A 21,568-nucleotide genomic window follows, 5' to 3' on the forward strand; every position below is an offset into this window, starting at 1 on the left:
GAGAGGATGGGGGCAGGTCAGATAAAATAAATCAAATAAAAACTAATTTACCGGGCAGGCCGGGGGGGCTCAGCAGTTTAGTGCCTGCCTTCAGCCCAGGGCGGGACCCTGGAGTCCCGGGATCGAGTCCCACGTTGGGCTCCCTGCGTGGAGCTTGCTTCTCCCTCTGCCTCTCTCTCTGTGTGTGTGTCTCTCATGAATAAATGTATTAAAAAAAAAAAACTAATTTACCAAAAACGTGTAAGGAAGAGAAGCAGAGTCCAGGGAAGGTGACCTGTAGAAACAAACTCGGGAGTTTGTGGGGTTTTGGTGTTTGTTGTTTTCGAGGCAAATGACTAATGCAAACAGGAGATAAAAACACGAGGCTAGATCTTGGGAGACGTCGTACATCCGTTTGTACAGTGCTTCTGGCACTTACTGCCTCGCCCCCAGCTCCCTAATGATACAGCCCCTAACTCGGTGGTTCTCAAAGTGTAGATGAGATCATCAGCATCACATGGAACTTGCTGTTAAAGTCCCGCTACAGGGACGCCTGGGCGGCTCAGCGGTTGGGTGTCTGCTCTGGCTCAGGACGTGGTCCCGGGGTCGAGTCCCGCGTCGGGCTCCCTGCAGGGAGCCTGCTCCTCCCTCTGCCTGTGTCTCTGCCATTCTCTCTCTGTCATGAATAAATAAATAAAATCTTAAAAAAATAATAAAATAGAAATAAAGCCCCATCTTCTGTGCTGGTGATCTGGCCCAGGAAGCCGTGTTTTTAAGTGTCCTGGGGGGAGGGGGGATCTGACGCTCTCCAGGTGCCCGAAAGCACGACACTCAGCAGAAAACGACAAAGGCCGCCGCCTGGAGCAGAGGCCGCAGGAGGAGGGCAGGGTCTTCCTCGGGGGCCCTCCGTCAGGGCCTCCCTCGCTCCTGGGAGCCGCGGGCCACGGCCCACCCGGCCAGCACCGCCGAGCGAACGCCACCGAGGCCCGCGGGCGCGGAGGTCAGCGGGGGTCAGCGGAGCAGCCCCCGGCCCGACTCCGCCACTGCCCAGGACGGGTCGGAGCGCGCCCGGCCCCCGGGCTCCACTTCCGACTCGAGGGGGAGGGGCTCCGGGCGGACGCGCCCAAGTCCATCGGGCCCGGCGGGGGGGGCGCCGGGGTATCTGCTCCCGCAGCCGCTCCAAGCGCTAGGAGGGCCGCGTGGGGCGGAGACGGAAGAAAGACCGGCTCGTCCAGGATAAGCTCCCGGAAAGCCTGGAACCCAAGAAAGGCGCAGAGAAGCCTCGACACCCCCGCTCCATCCCCTTGCCCGCTTTCCCACCCCCGAGCCCCAAGGAATGCGCGAGGCGGAGGCTCGAGGCCGCGACCGCGAGGGACGCGGGGGTGGACGCCCCGAGGAAGAAATCTCGCGATAGGAGGCTGGCCGGGGCGGGGGTGACACCTCTTCCCTCCTCCTCGCGTTAGTTCCGGTCGCAGAGGAGACACCGCCGCAGTTGCCGCCACATCGGGGATTTCTGGCTCTTTTCTCTTCGCCTTAAATTCGGTGAGGCGCGACGCCCGCTCGTCCCTGGCCGCGGCCGGGGCCCCTCGTCGGCGGCCCGGGGCGGGCGGCGGGGCGGGGGCGAGCGGAGGCCGCCGCAGGAGGCCAGGCCGGATGCGGGGCCTGGATTCGAGCCGCCGCCTCAGCCGCCTCAGCCGCCTCAGCAGGGAGGTCGACGGGTTGCGGCCCGGAGCGGAACGGGGGGCCCGGCTGTGCGCCGCGAGGCCAGGGACCGCGCCCGCCCCGGCTGCCGCCCTGCGCCGCCTGGGTAACAAAGCCGCTGCGGCCTCTGTTGGGTGATGTACGCGTGGGGGGTCCTGGCGGGCGGGGCGGAGGCGCCGCCACCACCTCTGCGGCCGCCTCCGCCGCCGCTGCTTTCGCTGGAGGGCGGGCGGATGTACGGGGCGGCCGGGCCCCCGGCGCGGAGCGCCTCGGCGCCTGTGGTGCGCGCGTTGCGGCGGCCGCCACCGCCGGCGACCGGGTCAGTGGGGAAGGGGCCGCGGGCGGGGAGCAGCCCCTACGGCGGCCCGCGGTGGCCACGGGCGGCCGGGGCGGGGGCGGATTATCGCGTTCGCGCGGCCGGCGCGGGAAGGGCGTGGAGGGAGAGACACGTGCCCGGGGAGGAGACGTGGGCCGCGGGGCCCGGGCACAGGAGGCTGGGCCTGCCGTCCGCTCGCCGTGCGCGCCGGGGTGCCGCGGGCGGCCGCTGCGGGCCCCTCTGGGGGACCGACTCCGCTTCTGACGGGGTCTGAAAACTGACGTGCACGGGTTGGATCCCTCCTGACCGTGGAGGTCGTCTCCTTTAGCCTTCCCGGATGCTTAGAGGTAGGGGACTCTGTAGAGGAGGGAGGAGGAAAGCCAACAATTGTGTTTGTGGTGGGTGATTTGCCACCAGTCGCTACGGGGCTGTAAGGCCCTCTAAAAGTGTACAATCCCATCCCACCTCTCTAAAGGGTTTCTCGTAGGGGAGAAATGCAGCGTTCGAGGTTACAGATCATCCAGGCCCAGGTGATTCATGGTAGTGCCCGGCTGAAAGTGTGTGTGATATTTGACTTCTCTCTGTGAGCAGACCAAGGTTCGATGCTTTGTTTTTAAAAATCAATGTTCCGGCACTGATGTTTTTAAAGCTCTGTTTGTCTTTTCTTAGGGTGTCTTTTATGAATAATCAAAAGCAGCAAAAGCCAACGCTATCAGGCCAGCGTTTTAAAACCAGAAAAAGAGGTAAATATTTATGTTTTAATCTCTCTCTTCAAACTCCCGGAATAACTTTTACATGTTGGTTTCTCTGGGGCGCAGCTGCTTAATAGTAAATTGTAATAGAAAATACCAGAAAGGAACTTGAATTTCTACCTGACTGCCATTTTAGATGTTCCCTTAATATTTGTTTTTTAAGCTTTTAGCTTTTAGTATCAACGTATATATATCTCTTTTTTTTCTTTAAGATTTTATTTATTTATTCATGAGAGACTCAGAGAGAGAGAGAGGCAGAGGCACAGGCAGAGGGAGAAGTAGGCTCTATGCAGGGAGCCCGACGTAGGACTCGATCCCAGGGCCCTAGGATCCCACCCTGGGCTGAAGGTGGCGCTAAACCGCTGAGCCACCGGGGCTGCCCAACATCTATATATCTCTATGCAGGTTACTGAATGGTCTTTTTATTGTGAGAATAAGGTACATTTCTTTTAAATATGGAGTGCATTTTCACTAGCTAAATTTTATCCAAGCAGACTTTTGCTTGAGGAGAAAAAGTCAACTTGTGAAAGGAGAGCTCCTGACATGATTGCTGATTTCTCCCAAACTTTGTGAAGGTTTGTGAGAGAAAAACCAGGCTTCATGTATGGAAGTTAATTATGGTATTGTCTTTTGAAGTTCCATATTTCTCAAAGACTAAAAAAAGTACTAGAATGTTATTAACCGCTTCTATTAGTGGATGGTTAGGTGAATATTAAATTCTGTAGCAAGGCACTATACTAGTGATACAAAGTTAAATGAGCTATGAACTCAGGTATATTTTGCATTAGGCTTAATGCTTTCCCCAAAATCTTTTGATGTTATTGCTCAAAAACCTATTGACCTTATTTTACAGGAAATTTTGAGGAAACTGGGTCAGCTACTGGTTATAAATTGTATTTTTCTACCCTGGCTAACACAGTTTGAGATACATGTTACAGAATCTTGTAATCCCTGATCATAGACTGTCCTCTTACAGTGGGGAGGCTGAAGAGTGATTAGATTCTAGTCTTTGCAGATTTCTTTAGATTTAACCTGGTAAATTTTCTCAAGAGGAGAAACAGAGTTTGGAAACCAAAGCAATTCAGCAGTAATGGAGGAAAGCCTGTATTCTCTTGAGTATGTGGTAGTATCAAGTAGTTTTATTGTTTTTTGTTTTTTTTTTTTTTAAGTAGTTTTATTGTTATTAGCTTCAAGAAGAGCTGCCACTTCCCAGTTCCAGATTGAGATCACTCATGCCCTCCTAGTTCTTGATGATGGGGTGCTGGGTAGCATGAACAATTAATTGGAATTTGCCTGAGACTGAAGATAGTTCCCAGGACATAGGCTATTCAGTGCTAAAACAGGGCAGAGTTGGTCACTCTAGTGCTGTGTGAAAAAGAAGATAGCATCTAACCTAGAGAGGGAGGTCAAACCGTGTCATGGAGTGTGTGATGGCAACCCAGTAAAGGCTGGGTATGCACCTAAGGCCCTGTTAAGTATCAAATGAATGATTTAAACAAACATAGTGTTATGGGCATTTAAAGAAAAGAATAAAGAGTTCCAGTGTTTGGGCAAAAATTCACCCAATAATGAAGTTTACCTGAAATTTAGAGAATGTCCTAAATTTCAGAAAAGCCCAGGGGTGATAGAAGAGCATTCAGGATAGAAATATTCTCCTGGCAGTAGGAACATACTAGCTCGTTTAACTTACCACTTATGAGACTTGTGTGAAAAAATAGTGGAAGAAAAGCCACACAATTCTTGTGACTAGGCTGTCATGCCTTGCATTTGCAGAGTGTATGTTTAGTCTTTTTTCTTGTGTTTGTATTTTCCAGCTGTTGAAATAAATAAGATTGTGCTAAACACGGTTAATTTATTCAGTATTTAACACTTTTCATAAAGTGATGGTTTCTTGGTATTTTGGTAAGCGGTTTAAATGTTGTGGGGTTTCTCTCCCCCCCCCCCCCCGCCCAGATGAAAAAGAGAGGTTTGACCCTACTCAGTTTCAAGACTGTATTATTCAAGGCTTAACTGAAACTGGTACTGATTTGGAAGCAGTAGCAAAGTTTCTTGATGCTTCTGGAGCAAAACTTGATTACCGCCGATATGCAGAAACACTCTTTGACATTCTGGTGGCCGGCGGAATGCTGGGTAAGTGTCTGGGTTTTGTGGGAAGTGTTATGTATAGAGTTTATGTGGAATCCAGAATATGAACTATTTGAGAATCCTCTCAAATTGGGGTGGCTTTGTTTTTGGCTTTTTACCTCCTTATAATTTTTCCATTTTTTTTCCTCCTAGATTTTAGTAACGTAGCAAACTATTCCATAATCTAGCAAATTATAAAGCCTTGTCTAGCTTTATAGTTGAAATCTTTTACAAAGCCATAACATTTCAGGATGACTTTTCTGATTCTTGTGTCCTTATTGCATCCCCGATCAATAATTTTTCCAGCCTGTGTTTGAACACACCCTGTGTTTGAACACTCTTGAGTTAATGGAGAAACCCTTACCTCTTCTGTCTTACGAAATACTTTTTTTGTATGCTTGAGGACTATTCCTGCACTCTTCAGTACATTAGCCACTACCCGCATGTGGCTATTGATCGCTTGGAAAGTGGGTAATCTAAATTGAGGGTTCTATAAGCATCAAATACACATTGGATTTTAAAGACTTACTATAAAAAAGAACATAAGATCTCTCATTAATATTTTGAATACTGAAATGTTTAAATCAATATTTTTGATATGTTGGGTTAGAGTATATTAAAATTACACCTTTTAATAAAGTTACTAGACATGAAATTAAATCATGTGACTCATGTGTTTCTCTCACACAGCACTGCTCTAACTTACTCCTACCTCCACCCTTAGCAGCTCAGGATATCTTAAGAGAATGTGCCATTTAGCTATATATCTTCAAATGATGATGTTAATTTTATTTCCATAGCTCTTTAAGATATTTCAAAATGTTTTCACAGTGATACTATTTTGACCCTCACAGACAGGCTGATAGAGTCAGAACTCATTTTGTAAGCCTGTAGGGTGGAGGCTTAGAGAGGCATTGGTGACTTACATGAAGTCAAATAATTACTCTGGTGGAACCAAGAAACTTAGGTTCATATGTTCTAATGCTTAGTCAAATGAGTATTTCTTCCACTGTTATCATTTTGTAGTAAGAAATATCCATTTTCTTTTTTTTTTCTTTTTAGATTTTATTTAATTATTTGAGAGAGAGCAGAAGTAGGGGGGAGGGGAAGAGGCAGGCTCCCCACTGAGTAGGGAACCCCAGTGTAGGACTCCATAGGACTCCACTCAATCCCAGGATCATGACCTGAGCTGAAGGCAGATGCTTAACCAACTAAGCCACCCAGGTGCCCAGAAATATCCATTTTCTTCTTTCTTTCTTCCTTTCCTCCTTTCTTCCTTCATGAGAGAGAGAGAGTGGCAGAGACCTAGGCAGAGGGAGAAGCAGGTTTCCTGTAAGGAGCCCAATGTGGGACTCCATCCCAGGAACCTGGGATCACACCCTGAGCCAAAGGCAGGTGCTCAACCACTGAGCCACAATTCTTTCTAACACTTTTACTAAAGAAATTTTCAGAGCTGTCCTAGAGAGAATGCTATAATGAATTTCTGGTCTATTACCTGACTTTAGTAATTGTTAACAGTCATACTCTTGCTGTGTCCCAACTGACTTTGCCCCCCCTCCCCAATATTTCAAAGTATATATCAAACATCACTTTATCCGTAAATACTTACAAACATTTGTAAAAGATACAGTTTCTATCCTGTAGGGTTTTACAGTCCAGTCTCTCTGGCAACTTGAAGGGTTGTTTTCTCTATGGGAAGTTACATTATCAAAACCAACCTAGAACATCTCTGCTTGAGTGACAAATTTGATACTGTTGGATGGTTAATGCTACAAGTTTAATTGGGTTGCTGAAGGAGGTTGATTCCCTTAAATTGTTTCACTTTTTATGCTTATTGAACCAACCATGTTCCTACTGAGATACTGACTGCTTTCAGATCATCTTTTAGAATTTTTGTCATTTTATTTTATAATGGGAATCCTTCCAGAAAGTGAGATTGAAACAATTACTAATTGCAAATGAAAGTCACTGCAAATTTTTTGTAATATATACCTTAGCCCCAGGTGGTACACTGGCAGATGACATGATGCGTACAGATGTCTGTGTGTTCGCAGCACAAGAAGACCTAGAGACCATGCAAGCATTTGCTCAGGTAAATGAAATTTTACGTATTTATTGCAGTTAGCTATTATCTATCTGGGAATAGTCTACTTTTAAGAGGTTGAAAATAGGTTTGAAGAAATTTGAACTGAAGGTTTAGAGATACTCTTTGTTGCAATATAATGAAATGTGTTAAGGAAAACAAAGCAGAAAAGATTGAATCATTTTATTTATTTGAGAGCACATGAGAGACGCTGAGCAGAGGAGGGAACACAGAGTGACAAGGGGGTCTTGATCCCAGGACCCTGACTTGAGATCATGACCAGAGCCAAAGTCAAACACTTAAATGACTGAGCCACCCAGGCACCCTGCAAATAACTTTTTTTTTTTTTTTTGCATATAACTTTTAAAGAAGAATGGGTTATAGGCAGATTAGCTTTCCAATCAAAATTTCATTTGAAGGTTTCATACATAATTAAGTTTCTGTTATTGCAAGCAAATAATTCAAGTGTATCTAGCCTAGAGATTTGTTATCTGTGTCATTAGGAAAGTAGAACTATATTCTGTGATCTTACTCTGTTAATATCTTACAAATGGTTAGATGACTTGTGTTTAAGCAATAATTAGTCCTTGCTTTAATATTTAGCAATAAAAATCTATTGTGGGGTGGCTTAAGTGTTAGATCAGCATACTGTAGAGTTTGAGAGTTGACAATCTCTTGTAACCTCTTCTCTTCAGTGGAAGGTTTACTTCTTCGATGTTCTAAAGATTCTATGAGATACTCAAATCTTTTAGGAATCTGACATGTATAAATACGAAATTATCATTAAGTTCCTTCACTGTTCTTCATAGGTTTTTAACAAGTTAATCAGGCGCTACAAATACCTGGAGAAAGGTTTTGAAGATGAAGTAAAAAAGGTATGAAGAACAGTATGCTTTGTGGAAACACAGGTTGGGGTCAAAGAGGAGAATGTTGTATCTTAGTCCTGTCACAGATTTGAAATGATTAGCTATTTAGGCCTGAAATGTAGTTTGGGGTGTATCATTTAGTTTAATTTGCTATACACTGTTTCCTCAGCTTTGTGTGCAAGCAAGTGGCAAAAGGTTAAAGATCAAAATGGAGTTTGTTCAAGATAGGGGATAGAGAATCAGAGCTAAGCATATTGTGAAAGAAATTTAGCACACTTGCTGTTGGAGTCTTAGTTATTCTATATATAGGCAGACCAAAAAATCTAGTAATGTTAATAGTAACATCACGTTTCAGGTACTATTGTAATTATTAACTCATTTATTTTTTTTTTATTTTTATTTTTTTATTAACTCATTTAATACTCCAACTCTGTGAGGCAAGTTTTATTATCCACATTTACTTATGAGGAAACTGAGCCACAGAGGTTAAGTAACTTGCCCAGGATCACTCAGCCAGTATTACAACTGAGATAAAATTTGAATGGTTAGACCCCAGAGCCCCTACTTTTAACCACTGTAGTTTGTCTTACTACTTCTTTATATATAATGCAATTGCTCTTTTAACCTTTAACTGTTTACTTTTATAGCTGCTGCTGTTCTTAAAGGGCTTTTCAGAGTCGGAGAGGAACAAGCTGGCTATGTTGACTGGTGTTCTTCTGGCTAATGGAACACTTAATGCATCCATTCTTAATAGCCTTTATAATGAGAATTTGGTTAAAGAAGGTAATCAGTCTTTGGTAACGAATTCTCTTTGGTTAGCTGAGAGTGGGGATAGATAAGAGCATGAAAGATGAACTGATAGAAAAGCTAGGATGTTGTTCATATAGATTTGACTTGTATAATTGTCTTTGTTTTTTTTAACCATCCTTAGTTCTAATAAAATTCACTAGGTATTTCATGTATATCTTTGGCTATCTTTAAGCATATAGCAAATGTCCAAAGTTCAAACAAAATGTGGTTATGCATAAAAAGAGAAATGCCAGGGAAACCCAGAAAGATTAATTCCAGTTGGGGGACATGTTAAGCCAAAAAGAAAATAAGGTGTCCCTCTTGTAATTTTCATAGTTAAATAATTTGTTACACTTAAAAAACTAACTTTTTTAAAACTTTTAAAGTACTAAGTACTTAATGTGCCATATTTCTCACAGCCACCCTCTGAAGTGTCAGAACTGTTACTTCCATTTCACACATTCAAAAGGAGTTTAAAAAAAACAAAAACAAAAGGAGTTTAATCACTATAAAAATATATAACTAGCCAATGATAGAGAAATTGGAGTGAAATGGTAAGCAGCTTAGTGGCTGAAGGAAGTTTAGGGATAAAATGAATAATTCTGTGCGTTGAAATGAAGAGATACAGTTGTTGAAATCCGCTTTTGTTAAGTAAGCTCTTTTGTTCTACAGGGGTTTCAGCAGCTTTTGCTGTAAAGCTCTTTAAATCATGGATAAATGAAAAAGATATCAATGCAGTAGCTGCAAGTCTTCGGAAAGTCAGCATGGATAACAGACTGATGGTTTGTAACTTGTTTCATTCTTGCCAACACTTAAAGTGTAATAAGGGAATTTTCTCATTTCTAGTCTGTGAAAAGAGGAAGTGTTTTTCTTGATACGATTAAAGACCATTTAACCAGATTAAGTTCTCCTTTCAGGAACTTTTTCCTGCCAATAAACAAAGCGTTGAACACTTCACAAAGTATTTTACTGAGGCAGGCTTGAAAGAACTTTCAGAATATGTTCGGAATCAACAAACCATAGGAGCTCGAAAGGAACTCCAGAAAGAACTTCAAGAACAGATGTCCCGTGGTGATCCATTTAAGGATGTAAGATACTTTTGTTTAGACCATCTTTATGGTTTTTTTCTGGTGAAGAAAATAAACATTTTCTTGAAGCTTTAAAGTATTTCACCAGAGTGTTTTTTTAATTACTAGCTATAGAATGTTATGTTGGGGCCTTTCATCAGTCTTTTTCATATTTTATATTTAGTGCTTTACTAGTGCCCAGAAATTTCAATACTTGGGGATTTTGTAGGGTGCAAGCCAATAGGTAGATCATCTATTTCCATCTCCGTTCTTTCCTAGGCAGTTTGTCTATGTGTAAATTAAGGTTTGGACTTGAGGTCCATCTTTTCCAGTTTTAAAAGTTCTCTGACTACATGTGGTACACGTGTGGTCAATGCCAGTTGTGTGGAAAGGTGTTTTTATGTATTCATAAAAGGTCTGAGTTTGGTGTGTAGAGTGTACATATCAAAATTGATTTCTTTTACTAAATTTGGATTCTTTTTGCAGATAATTTTGTATGTCAAGGAGGAGATGAAAAAAAACAACATCCCAGAACCCGTTGTCATTGGAATAGTCTGGTCCAGCGTAATGAGCACCGTGGAATGGAACAAAAAGGAGGAGCTTGTAGCAGAGCAAGCCATCAAGCATTTGAAGGTATTAGAATTATGCCTTTGCAAAACATGAGTCTGCTTTTTAAGTGGGGATAAGTAAGCTGTTGTTGTACTTAGAGGATGTATCATATCCTGTGGTTCCTGGGAATAACCACTAGTGAGTCGACAGAGAACTATTTGTGGCAGTTCTCAACTTTTTAAAATTTATTTAAATTCAGTTAATTAACATGTAATATATTGCTGGTTTCAGAGGTAGAGGTCAGTAATAACACCCAATGCTCATTACATTGTATGCCCTCCTCAATGCCCATCACCCAGTTACCCCCCACCCCCTCCCCTCTAGCACCCCTCAGTGTGTTTTCTCTGATTGTCTTATGGATGACTCCCTCTCTGATTTCTTCTTTATTTTTCCCTTTCTTCACGTATGAGTGAGATCATATGGTGATTGTCTTCTCTGATTAACTTATTTCTCTTAGCATAATTTCCTCTAAGAACTTGGTAATCTTTTAAAAAGTCTGACTTTCCTTTGGTTCACAGGTTAAAAACAAATACATGTTTAAAATTAGCATAAGCCTGCAATTTGGTGTTTGCTTTTGAAGGGAATATTGGAAAATAAGAGCACTCCTTTTTTATCTTCTAAATTATTAACATTGTATTGACAGTTGTCTGGATTCCCTGGTGCCATATTGTTTATTTGAGTTACATGCTTTGTAGATTCTTCTCATTTATTTAATAACTTAATTTATTTATTTATTAAGTTTCCACTACACAGAATATAATTCATAGTGATTTTAAAAGATGTTATTTTCTATATTTTAGGAATTTTGAAATGAAGGGTTATTATAAAAAATAATGAAGTTTTTTTCTCCTTTCCCTTTAAAAGCAATACAGCCCTCTACTTGCTGCCTTTACTACTCAAGGTCAGTCTGAGCTGACTCTGTTATTGAAGATTCAGGAGTATTGCTATGACAACATTCATTTCATGAAAGCCTTCCAGAAAATAGTGGTGCTTTTTTATAAAGGTAATTTAAATTTTGAGTTTTGTGATTAAAAATTCTAGGGGTGCCTGGGTGGCATAGTCAGTTAAGTGTCTGACTGCTCCAGTCATGAGCTCAGAGTTCTGGGATCAAGCCCCCCATGGAGCTCCATGCTCAGCAGGGAGTCCACTTCTCCATCTCCCTCTCCCCTACCCCATGCTTACGTGTGAGCTCTCTTTTTCTCTCGCAGCTAAATAAAATCTTTTTTTAAAAATCCTAGAATACTCCTTTTAATTCCAATGAGTAGTTGTCTGAACATCAGCTCCATAAAATATTTTACTGTAATCGTAGGATGAAATTGGGTACTTTTTTAGTGCATTAATAGCAGAACATCTCTAAACCTCTTTAATAAGTTAAAACCTAAAACCTTGATGCAGCCTCAAACTTCACCTTCCCTTCTCTACCAGTTCTCTTCCTCAGACACACTCCACATCTCTCTAGTCTTTGGCCCATGACAGATTGACTTCCCTTCACCCTACCCCATTATCCACTATAGACTTTTACTTGTCTTGGAAGATCAGTTCAAAATGTTATTCCCTTTTTCAGCAACTGGTCTAAAGTGGTTAATAAAGATAAGAACTTTGTTGGGAGAGAGTCCTTTGCAATATCTAGTTTACTATGGTTGTTGATAATGTGTTCTTCAGTTCTACATAAATCAGACCAGCTTTGGTCCCAGTAAGTACAGTTTGTGTGCACATGTATTTCCATGACCTAGTTTTCATAAATGATTTTGTTGGTTCTTATATTCTAAACTTAGAACAGAAGCCTATATCCCCAGGGCACCTGGGTGGAAAAAGCCTATATCCCCATTCCCCCCCGCCCCCCAATTTTTTTTTAAATATTCATGAGACACAGGCAGAGACACAGGCAGAGGGAGAAGCAGCTTTCCCCACAGGGAGCCCGATGCAGAACCAGATCCCGGATGCCAGGATCAGGCCCCTGAGCCAAAGGCAGATGCTCAACCACTGAGCCACCCAGGTGTCCCATAGAAACCTTTATTTAACTAATTTTTCAGTATAGGTTTGTAAAGTACATGGGCTTTTTTTTGTTTTTAGTAAAACCATAGTACCATTTTCACACCTAAAAAATTTAATCAGTCAAATATCCCTGATCATTTGTCAGAAGGTTTCTCAGTCTTGGCACTACTAATATTTTGGGCCATTTAACTCTGGTTGATAACAATCCTATTACTATAGAGTATTCAGTAGCATCCCTCCCCAGTGTAACAACCAAGAATGTCTCTGAACATTGTCTAATGTCCCAGTGGAGGAGGTGTAAATTGCCTTCAGTTGAGAGAATCACTGGTGGTTTAGTAAGTTTTTCCTAGTTGTAGGTTCATATATGGGCAACAAGTTGATAAAACATTTCTTATTATAAGGCTCTTAATTTTATCTTTCCTATTTTTCTTTAAAAATTGAAGAAACCAGTTGGGCCATTTTGAATACAATAGTTTTTACTTAACTTTTCAGTGGGCTCTTTTTTGCTGTGCAGGCATCTGCACTTTAGATGGTTTCTGACTGCCTGAAAACTCCCAAGTGTAATGATTGCTCTCTTTATAGCTGAAGTCCTGAGTGAAGAGCCCATTCTGAAGTGGTATAAAGATGCACATGTTGCCAAGGGGAAAAGTGTCTTCCTTGAGCAAATGAAAAAGTTTGTAGAGTGGCTCAAAAATGCTGAAGAAGGTAAGTCTTTTCCTTGGTGCAGTTTGTTTGGTAAAGTCTGAGAACTAATTTTAATGTGGCCTTTTTTCATTCAGATACTATTTTGTACCTCAAGTACACATTTTTGTTCATTTGTGGTAGACCTACAAATACTCATTTACTTTAAGTCAGGCGGGGAGAATTTGACTTTAAATATTATTTTGATGGCTTAGCCGATATGCTAACATACTTAGGGGAATTGGAAAATTTGAGATTATTTAATATAAACATTTGAGATTTACAAATGAAGGCTTTTGAATATCCCCCCTTATAAGTAGGGAATTATTAATAAAATTTTTAATTGTAATAAAAAGCTTCAAAGTTATAAATGGAAACTTTTGCTTTCTGATATATAATGCTTGGCTGCATTTTTCCCCTTTTCTAGAATCTGAGTCTGAAGCTGAAGAAGGTGACTGAATTTTGAAACTACACCCTCAGTAAAGCAAACAGGAGTTGTAGATAAAATGTCATGTCTCATGTGTCCTGGTTCTTACATCTTCCTACCTCCCTATATCAAGCATGATATAAGGGCTTTCATGGCAAATTTTATTTTAACTGTTTCTATGGTTACTGGAAATGTTGGGTTTAGTTTCTAAAACCATGTTTTAAGTAGCTACAGGAGCTATAGATTTGAATCTAATGTTGCATTAGTCTTTTCAGTTATCTTCTACCTCCTGTATTTTCTACTGTAATAATGTAATTTAAGGCCTTCCACAATGAACAGTTCACTTTATTCCCTGGGTTTTCTATATAAACAGTTTTCAAGATATGATTTGGTTAAAAATAATTTGTTACAAAAATTCTGTTTGCAAATTAAACTGTAAAAGTATCCAAAGTCTCAAAAGGCAATGATTTGTGTGATAATTTGGTATGCCCAAAGCCCTGCTCATCGATGAAAATCTCATATACAGTAATTGAATTCATTAACATGAATCTTGAATATTTGCACCATTGCTTGCATGTTGATATTTTCTTGCATTTTTAAACCCTGGATGTCCTTGAGCTCAATTGTTTGCTCTCTGGTTTTCATTCTTTAGTAAAGCCATGGAGAACAAGCTTGAAAGTGAGTTCTTTGGGAAATTATATGTGGCAGAGGTGGGAAGAAGAAAGTTGAGCTTTTTCCCTTTGAGAAACTTCTGCATTCAGTTTGTATCTTTCCCAGCAAAACAGATGGATATTCTTTTCATGACAACCATTTTCAAATGTACCTTAGAAATCTTGTCATTTAAAGTATTTTACACTTGTCATGCACTTGGATTGAAAGGAAAGGTTCAAAATAGTATGAGTTAGGGGTGCTCAGCTGACTCAGTCAGTTGGAGCATGCAGTTCTTGATTTCAGAGTTATGAGTTCAAGCCCCACAATGGGTATAGAGATTGCTATTTAAAAAATAAGTTAATGTGCATAAAGGAAATGACTATCCTAAAAACCCAGTTATTAAATATTTAAGTGGTCAGCATGTTCTAATTGAGACTCTAAATGTAACACATTTCCTCTTGGCTTAAGAGTATTTGTTGTAAAGAATGAAGTGCTATGGTAATATACTCCCACTTGATCATACTGGATCAGCTTCATTCTCTCAACATACTTATAGCTCCAGCATCTGGCTATTATTAACATACCCTAGGTGCCATTTTTAAATTGTCATGAGCCAAATATCTCTTCTATATAATTGATCCATTTATTTTAATGGCTGCCTTTTAATTTCCTTTTTTCTTTTCTTGCTGCTACCCACATATATATTTTATATATATATACACACACACATATATATATGTAGTCATTAGAAAAGAAGATATGACCACTTTGGTGGAGATACTTCATGTTAAAAGTGAACGTTTCGAAAGTTTTTTTTTTCCTTGATGAAAGAAACTAACTTGGAATAATGCCCCTTTCAAAGGTGCCATTCTTATGCACCAAGAATTTGGTGTTTAAAAGTTCATCTTGAGGGAAAAACGTGTAATATATAACCTTATATAAAGAAGAACATTATAACTGATACCATTGTGAATGGGTTGAAGTTGTTAAATGAATAATTTTGATAAAGTTTTCATGCACAGGCAAAATGTATTCACTAGGTTTCTACATAGTGATCTGCTTTTACTTTGTAATTTGTAGTCCTCAAAAGACTTTTTTTAAAAAATAAAGTCCATCCTTACACTTAGGTTATAGGTCAGTGTTCTTTAATTTATATATATATATATATATTCCATGTTAATACTTAGGAGTAGCTGTATGTTATGTGTTCAGACGTCTCTACTATGTAAATGTTGAATAATTGTCCTCATCCTTCCACTTCCCAAACTGTAAACACCCATACAGAATTCTGATGTAGTGAAAACTACATTAATACTTCCACAGCCAAACCATTGCATGTTACTGTCGTACAAAGTGTACCCTATTTTATTATATACTGTGTATAGTGAAAGAGTGTGTAGTCTTCCAGAACTACATTATGATCTTTGATCATAATTTTTTTTCTTCATAACAACAAAGTAGTATTTACTTATTATGGTATTACAGTAAATGGTAAGTCACCTGTGACAGTATAGTAGAAAGAAAGGGAATGCTTCCTAAAGACAGCAGATTTTCATTTTGAATTTAAGTGGTAATTTTGGAACTCAGCTGCCAGTGCCCACCTATGGCCTCATATGTAATGCTTAATCTAGATGTTAAAATTGTACTTGTAATTATGATTGGATAAATGCTAGTTGATTTTCCTAACTTGGTGTTAGTTTCTAAGGATAAGTCTCTTTAGTCATAATTAAATGTGCATTTAGAATTGATTATAGGTTTTTTAATCTTAATTATTTTGGGAGTATTGTCCTAGAGATATTTATTCTGTTCTTATTGAAAACTCCAAACACCAAAAATGCCACAGGATATTTTGACATAGCATAGTGATGGTGGTGCCTAAGAGATGTATCTGCTTTATATGTGAAAAAGAGGAAGGGTGATTTTTCTTTTGGCCCCACTTGGCAATAACATCACCCCAATTGCAAATGCATGACCTAATATTAATGTATCTTTTTAAAGGACCTAATGATATTTCACCGGCGGACATTATCTTTTGTGTATCCATATCCTGAGGCAGTATTTTTTTCTGCCAATCTTAACAGTTGGGCTTTACACTCCAGCCCACCATAGACCACAGACAAATCATTTCCTGTTGGCTTTAAAGGTATTAACAGATTCTTGACTGTAAATGTTATCATAAATAGAATCATTTGGAATCCTAATCTATAAAAATCAATTAAAATCTTACGTGATGGTTTAATTAAAGTTGTTAGGCAAAACACATGGATAATGGTTTTGAAATTTTACCAAGGAAACTACAGGAGATTCAGGAACTGACAGAAATATTGGTTGGCTTTAAGTATAATACATGGTCAAAATTTTAGTGTGCTTTATTACTTGGACTACTGAATTAATCTTTGAAAATTTTCCTGAGATGCTATTTACAGGTAGCATGCAAAATAGGTTAAGCATTTCTGTGGGAATTCTGGTTAAATTGCCATGCTCTGATTTTTTTTTTTATGTGAAGTATTAGTCCTTTAGTATTGATAGAAGTTGTTTTTATTCAGCCTACTGAGGTCTAAAGGTTTAAAATATAATTAAATTTTTCAGTAGGCTTTATATAAGTGGACTAGAAGATATAAGTACTTTTGACTTCAAAATAATCAATCTATAATTGGCTTCTGTTTAAAAATGAATTGCATTGGATTTGTGTCTAAACCCAATCATGCATGCATAATTGTATGACACTTGGTGTGGATTAGAAAGGCTTCCCAACTACCCTTTCCTTACCAACTTTTTTCCCCCTTTTTAACTGGGCAGTGAGCAGCCATATCAAATCCAGTCTTGATTTTCCATGCATTTAAAATAATTTTTTTCTTATTCTGGGAGTGTAATCTCACCTCAATGAATTGAAAAAAGGATGGAGGATACTTTACAAATGCACTCAATCACTGTCAACTGAGTATTTTCAATAACCTTATTTAAATGAAAAGCTCAGCCACTTGTGGTGCCCACTGTAGCGCCATAGAGAAACACTGGAGTCTTATTTCCCAGACTATCTGGAGGGACCAGTACCTTGTCCAAACTATGACAATGTTGGTGGTGGTTTAGTGCAGGCTTGGGAACTGCATTAAATGTATATAATGACTTTGGGGTGTTACAAAGTTGTCAAATACAATTGAGTTGTTCTATTTCAAGAGTTTCCAGTCAGTGTAACTATTTTACAATCTCTAAGGACAGAAAGAGTTTTAGACCATTTTTTAAAGCTGAAACCCCGAAGACTGCTTTAGCGGCTGACTTAGAGGTAAACTTATTGGGGGAATAAGTGACCCATTTATATAGACTGAAGCCTCTATTCAAAAAGATGTTCTGTGTTCTCTGGCATCTTAAGAATATTTTCTCTGTAAATACACCTCATTTCCATTCTAGTTAGGAGTAATGGACCCGCCCTGGCAAACAGTTGAAGAACGGAGAAAACTGGATAGCTGATATATCAAATAGTTGTTGGCACTCAGAACCACCTCAAGTACAGCCATCCAAACCAATAATTACATTGCTGCATTATTTCTGTGTTAACTGTGAAATCTGCTTCTTGTCTGTACCCTTGAAATTGAATAAAATTTCATGAGACTCCTTGTTAACGTAAAGAGAGAAGCAATGACTGTTGTTGCATTGGTCGTTGTACAATAATAACCTTTAAGTGCTGGAGTTGGTTATGGCTCCTGGTCTTTTCAGTTTTACCTTGGTGTTTTAAATACCATCCAAAGGCCTGTTCCTCCAGAGACTTTTTTTTCTTCAGGCCACTTGCTTTTTTTGGGTCACATACCTCAGAATCATCCAGGTCAAAAACTGTTCAAGTTTCACTTCATAAAATACTAGTGCCATCTACCCTCCCTGGAAAGTGTCAGCTCACTTCCTCAGCCCTCACATCTTGTGGATTAAGTTCTGTCCATTTCAACTCCCGACTTTAATGCCACCACTCTAATTCAGGCCACCAGCATCTCTCAACAGCTAGACTTAGTCTGAATGCAAATAAAACAGTTTAAGACCTTTTTGTCTGATTGGACCTGCATGATTAATTCTTTAGCTTGATCTGCCTTTTTTTCTTACCCCTATATGCCCAGCATCCAATAGTGCTTGTCAGGTAGCAAGCATTAAATATTAGGTAAGTGAAGAAATGAGAACATGGTAATACTTGTGGGTTTAGGATACTGAAATTGATACGAAAAGTGAGGAAGTGTTGCAAACCATGAAAGTTCTGTGAATTAGAAATATTTAAATATTTAAAAGCAATTTAAGGTTAAATCCAAGGTATTTCTGTTCCATGGTTAGGATTGCTATGACAAGTGACCAAAATTAGGTTAAGAACCTGTCAGTCAACAAATTGTAAGTGCATGTTGTCAGATACTCTGCTGAGCTTTATTTAGCACTACAGTGACAGGCAGGATTGGATACCAAAATTCAGGCTTCCAGGAGGAGGTAGGTCATCAAGAGTGAGGTGAAGGCAAAACCAAGGACATGGTAGGTACTGGCAAGTTGGAGGGTCAGGTTTCAAGGGTTAGGTAATCTGTAAATCATTAGAACCACCATGGGAGGCCAATTACACTCAACTATGGCTTGCAGTCCCTAACATTGAACAAAATAGACCGCATGCCTACCTGGAGCGGCTGGGGAAAGCTCCCATCTACTAGCTGTGTGACTGGGCAGGTAATTCAACCTCTGAGCCTTGTTTACTGCATCTGTAAGAATTACAATGCTTAAATAATGCCTATCTCATGGAATGATTGAGAAGTTTACAATAAAATAATCTACCTCAATAAAAGGAAGGTACTTAAAAACAGCACCTGTCCTAATCACCTGTGAACTGTGGCTGTTTTTGTTTGCCAAGGATGTGTTGTGGAAGAGCGAAAAACTACTGACACTGCTAAAGCCCTGAATACAGGTTTCTTGCTTGATTTAAGCTAAAAGAAGGTAATAAAAGTCCCCCAAACCATCATGCTTGCTTTAGCACTGTCGAAAGAGACACAAAATTAACATCCCCAGGGCTCAGTAGGAAGAACGGAAGCCACGTTTTGTGAGGGTGGTCAAGTACCTAGTCCATGTCTTCCAAAAGTCCATTCTAATAACACAGAAGTTATAAACCCACAAAGAATTAATGGTATGTGATAAATACGTTGAAAGAAGGAAGGCAGGTGACCAACAGGTGAGTGTGATTTTTAGCTTTCTCTGTTCGGCTAAGCGCCTGTGGTGCAGCGGAGAGCTAACCTAGGTCAGTATCACGGGGCCAAGGAAGGCTCAGAGGTTGGGGGCACTGGTCTCTTTTAAGGTAAGGGGCAAGGCTGAAAACATGACTTTATTGGAGTCTTTAAAAGGAGTAGCCACCTTCTCTGCTCCCCTTAACTTACATTGCCAGGTGACTGCCCTTAAATTCAGCAGAAAACAGAAGGTTCAGCATCTGCAGAAGAAAGTTACAGAAAAGAGCCTGGGGGATATCGACGTGGATACCAGACCCAGGTAAGCTTGAGGGCACCGTGTTAAGATTCAAAAAACAACAGGAGGGATCCCTGGGTGGTGCAGCGGTTTGGCGCCTGCCTTTGGCCCAGGGCACGAACCTGGAGACCTGGGATCGAATCCCACGTCGGGCTCCCGGTGCATGGAGCCTGCTTCTCCCTCTGCCTGTGTCTCTGCCTCTCTCTCTCTCTGTGTGACTATCATAAAAAAAAAAAAAAAAAAAAACACACACAAAAAACCAGGAGGGCAACTGGGTGGCTCAGTTGGTTAAGCATCTGCTTTCGGTCAGGTCATGATCCCAGTGTCCCGGGATCAAGTCCCACATCGGGCTCCCTACTTGGCAGGGAGTCTGCCTCTCCCTCTACCCTCATCCCTACTTGTGCTCACGCTCGCCTCTCTCATCTCTGTCTCTCTCTCTTTTTAAAAAATCAATACAATGGATAGATTCCTAGCACTGTACACCTATGTTGCAGAGACTAATCGTGCTCCCTGATGTTTATTCCCTGATTCTCAGAATCTCCGACTTTTAGCTGGACACATGACTGCTCAAAAAAATATCTCCTAGCCTCCCTTGTAAGTGTGGCCACATGATTAAGTTCCGGACTCCGGACGATGGGACTGGCTATTTCAAGTGCCCTTGAAGAGGCCATGTGTTCCCTTTTTCCTTCCTGTAGCTGGGCAATGGGCGTGGTGACTAGGGTTCAAACAGGGCTTTTGGACCATGAAAGTGAATGACTTGGCTGAGCATTACAGAGCAACAAAATAGATTCATGACATGAATTTATTCGGTGTTCCATCCCTGGACAACTGACCTCAGGACTTCTCTCAAGTGATAAAATAACTTAAGTTTTTTTTTATTCTAGGTAGGTCTCCTGTTACATGTAGCCGAATGTAATCCTGAATAGCTGTTTAGAAATAGAAAGAAATAGTGAAAGAAACAGACTCAAAATAGACAAGATGAAAATCTGAATAGATCAATCATCTTAGAAGAAAAAAATCCAGTGGTAATGTGCCATTAAGCTGTTATCTCTCAGCTTCAAACACTCTTTTGTTCTATGGGATGCTGGGGCTGGAACTCTGCAGACTACATTTTGTACATACTATTGGAGGTAGGGAAAGGTAGGGAGAAGAGTGTTCCTGAAAGAGGAAAGAGCATGTGCAAAAGGCTGGAAAAAGAATTTGGTTTATTCAGATGTTTTTTAGATCTAATGTATTAAATGTACAATTCATTGTTTTTTAATTTATTCACAAAATTGTGCAACCATCACAACTACTTAGTTTCAGAACATTTTCTCATCCTCAGAAGAAACTCCATAATCATTTTTGCAGCCACTCCCCATTTCCCCTTCTCATCTCATCAGCCTTTGTCAACCATGAACCTGCTTTCTATAATTTGGCCTATTCTGGACATTTCACATAAAATCATACAATATGTGGCTTTTTATATCTAGTTTCTTTCACTTAGCATACTGGTTTCAAGGTTCATCTGATTGTACCACACATCAGTATTTCATTCCTTTCCCTAAAAGGCCAAATATTCCATTGTACGGATATACCACATTTCATTTATCCATTATTCAGTTGATGGATATTTGGGATGGTTCTACTTTTTGGACTATTTGAATAATGATGCTATGAATATTTGTGTACAACGTTTTGTCTGGATAAATGTCATTTCTCTCGAGCGTATACCTAGGATGGAATTGCTGGGCCACGTGGCAACTCCACATTTAACTTTTTGAAAAGAACCTAGATGTTTTCCAGAATGGATGCACAATTTTTACATTCCCACTAGCAAATTTCTCTACATCCTCAACACATTATCATTGGGCTTCTTGATTATTACCATCCCAATGAGTATAAAGTGTTATCTCATTTTGGTTTTTATCTGCATTTCCCTGGTGAGTAATAATGTTGTGTATCTTCTTGGCTGTTTGTATATATTCCTTAGGGATATGTCTATGCTAATCTGTTGCCTGTTTTTAAGTGGGGTTACCTTTAATTATGAGTTGTAAAGCTTTTTTCTCCATATAAGGGC

At 40.3% G+C, this 21,568-nt stretch overlaps 1 protein-coding gene across 4 annotated transcripts; it reads left to right on the forward strand.

The window, feature by feature from the left end:
* Positions 1-1,382: 1,382 nt before the first annotated feature.
* On the forward strand, positions 1,383-17,666 carry BZW1 (basic leucine zipper and W2 domains 1). Of its 4 annotated transcripts, none has more exons than XM_025441534.3 (12): positions 1,383-1,521; positions 2,666-2,739; positions 4,702-4,878; positions 6,870-6,964; positions 7,765-7,830; positions 8,469-8,604; positions 9,283-9,392; positions 9,528-9,698; positions 10,164-10,310; positions 11,151-11,289; positions 12,864-12,986; positions 13,390-17,666. In XM_025441534.3, exons 2-12 carry the CDS (start codon positions 2,676-2,678, stop codon positions 13,419-13,421), a joined length of 1,260 nt encoding a protein of 419 aa, XP_025297319.3. In that variant the 5' UTR covers positions 1,383-1,521; positions 2,666-2,675; the 3' UTR covers positions 13,422-17,666. The 4 variants fall into 4 exon arrangements, with proteins under 4 accessions (XP_025297319.3, XP_048962572.1, XP_048962573.1 ...); XM_049106615.1 differs by lacking the exon at positions 1,383-1,521 and adding an exon at positions 1,869-1,999; XM_049106616.1 differs by lacking the exon at positions 1,383-1,521 and adding an exon at positions 2,279-2,343.
* The last annotated feature ends 3,902 nt before the right edge of the window (positions 17,667-21,568 follow it).

The sequence above is a fragment of the Canis lupus genome, chromosome 37, assembly GCF_003254725.2.
Source record: "Canis lupus dingo isolate Sandy chromosome 37, ASM325472v2, whole genome shotgun sequence".
Classification (NCBI taxonomy): domain Eukaryota; kingdom Metazoa; phylum Chordata; class Mammalia; order Carnivora; family Canidae; genus Canis; species Canis lupus.

What these genes read in the sequence shown, in the direction of transcription:
- BZW1 (XM_049106615.1), top strand. Translation starts at nt 1,914, where the DNA reads ATGTACGGGGCGGCCGGGCCCCCGGCGCGGAGCGCCTCGGCGCCTGTG. An exon ending in TTTTAAAACCAGAAAAAGAG is followed by an intron (nt 2,740 to 4,701) that starts GTAAATATTTAT and finishes CCCCCCGCCCAG; the next exon opens with ATGAAAAAGAGAGGTTTGAC. An exon ending in GTGGTGATCCATTTAAGGAT is followed by an intron (nt 9,699 to 10,163) that starts GTAAGATACTTT and finishes TTCTTTTTGCAG; the next exon opens with ATAATTTTGTATGTCAAGGA.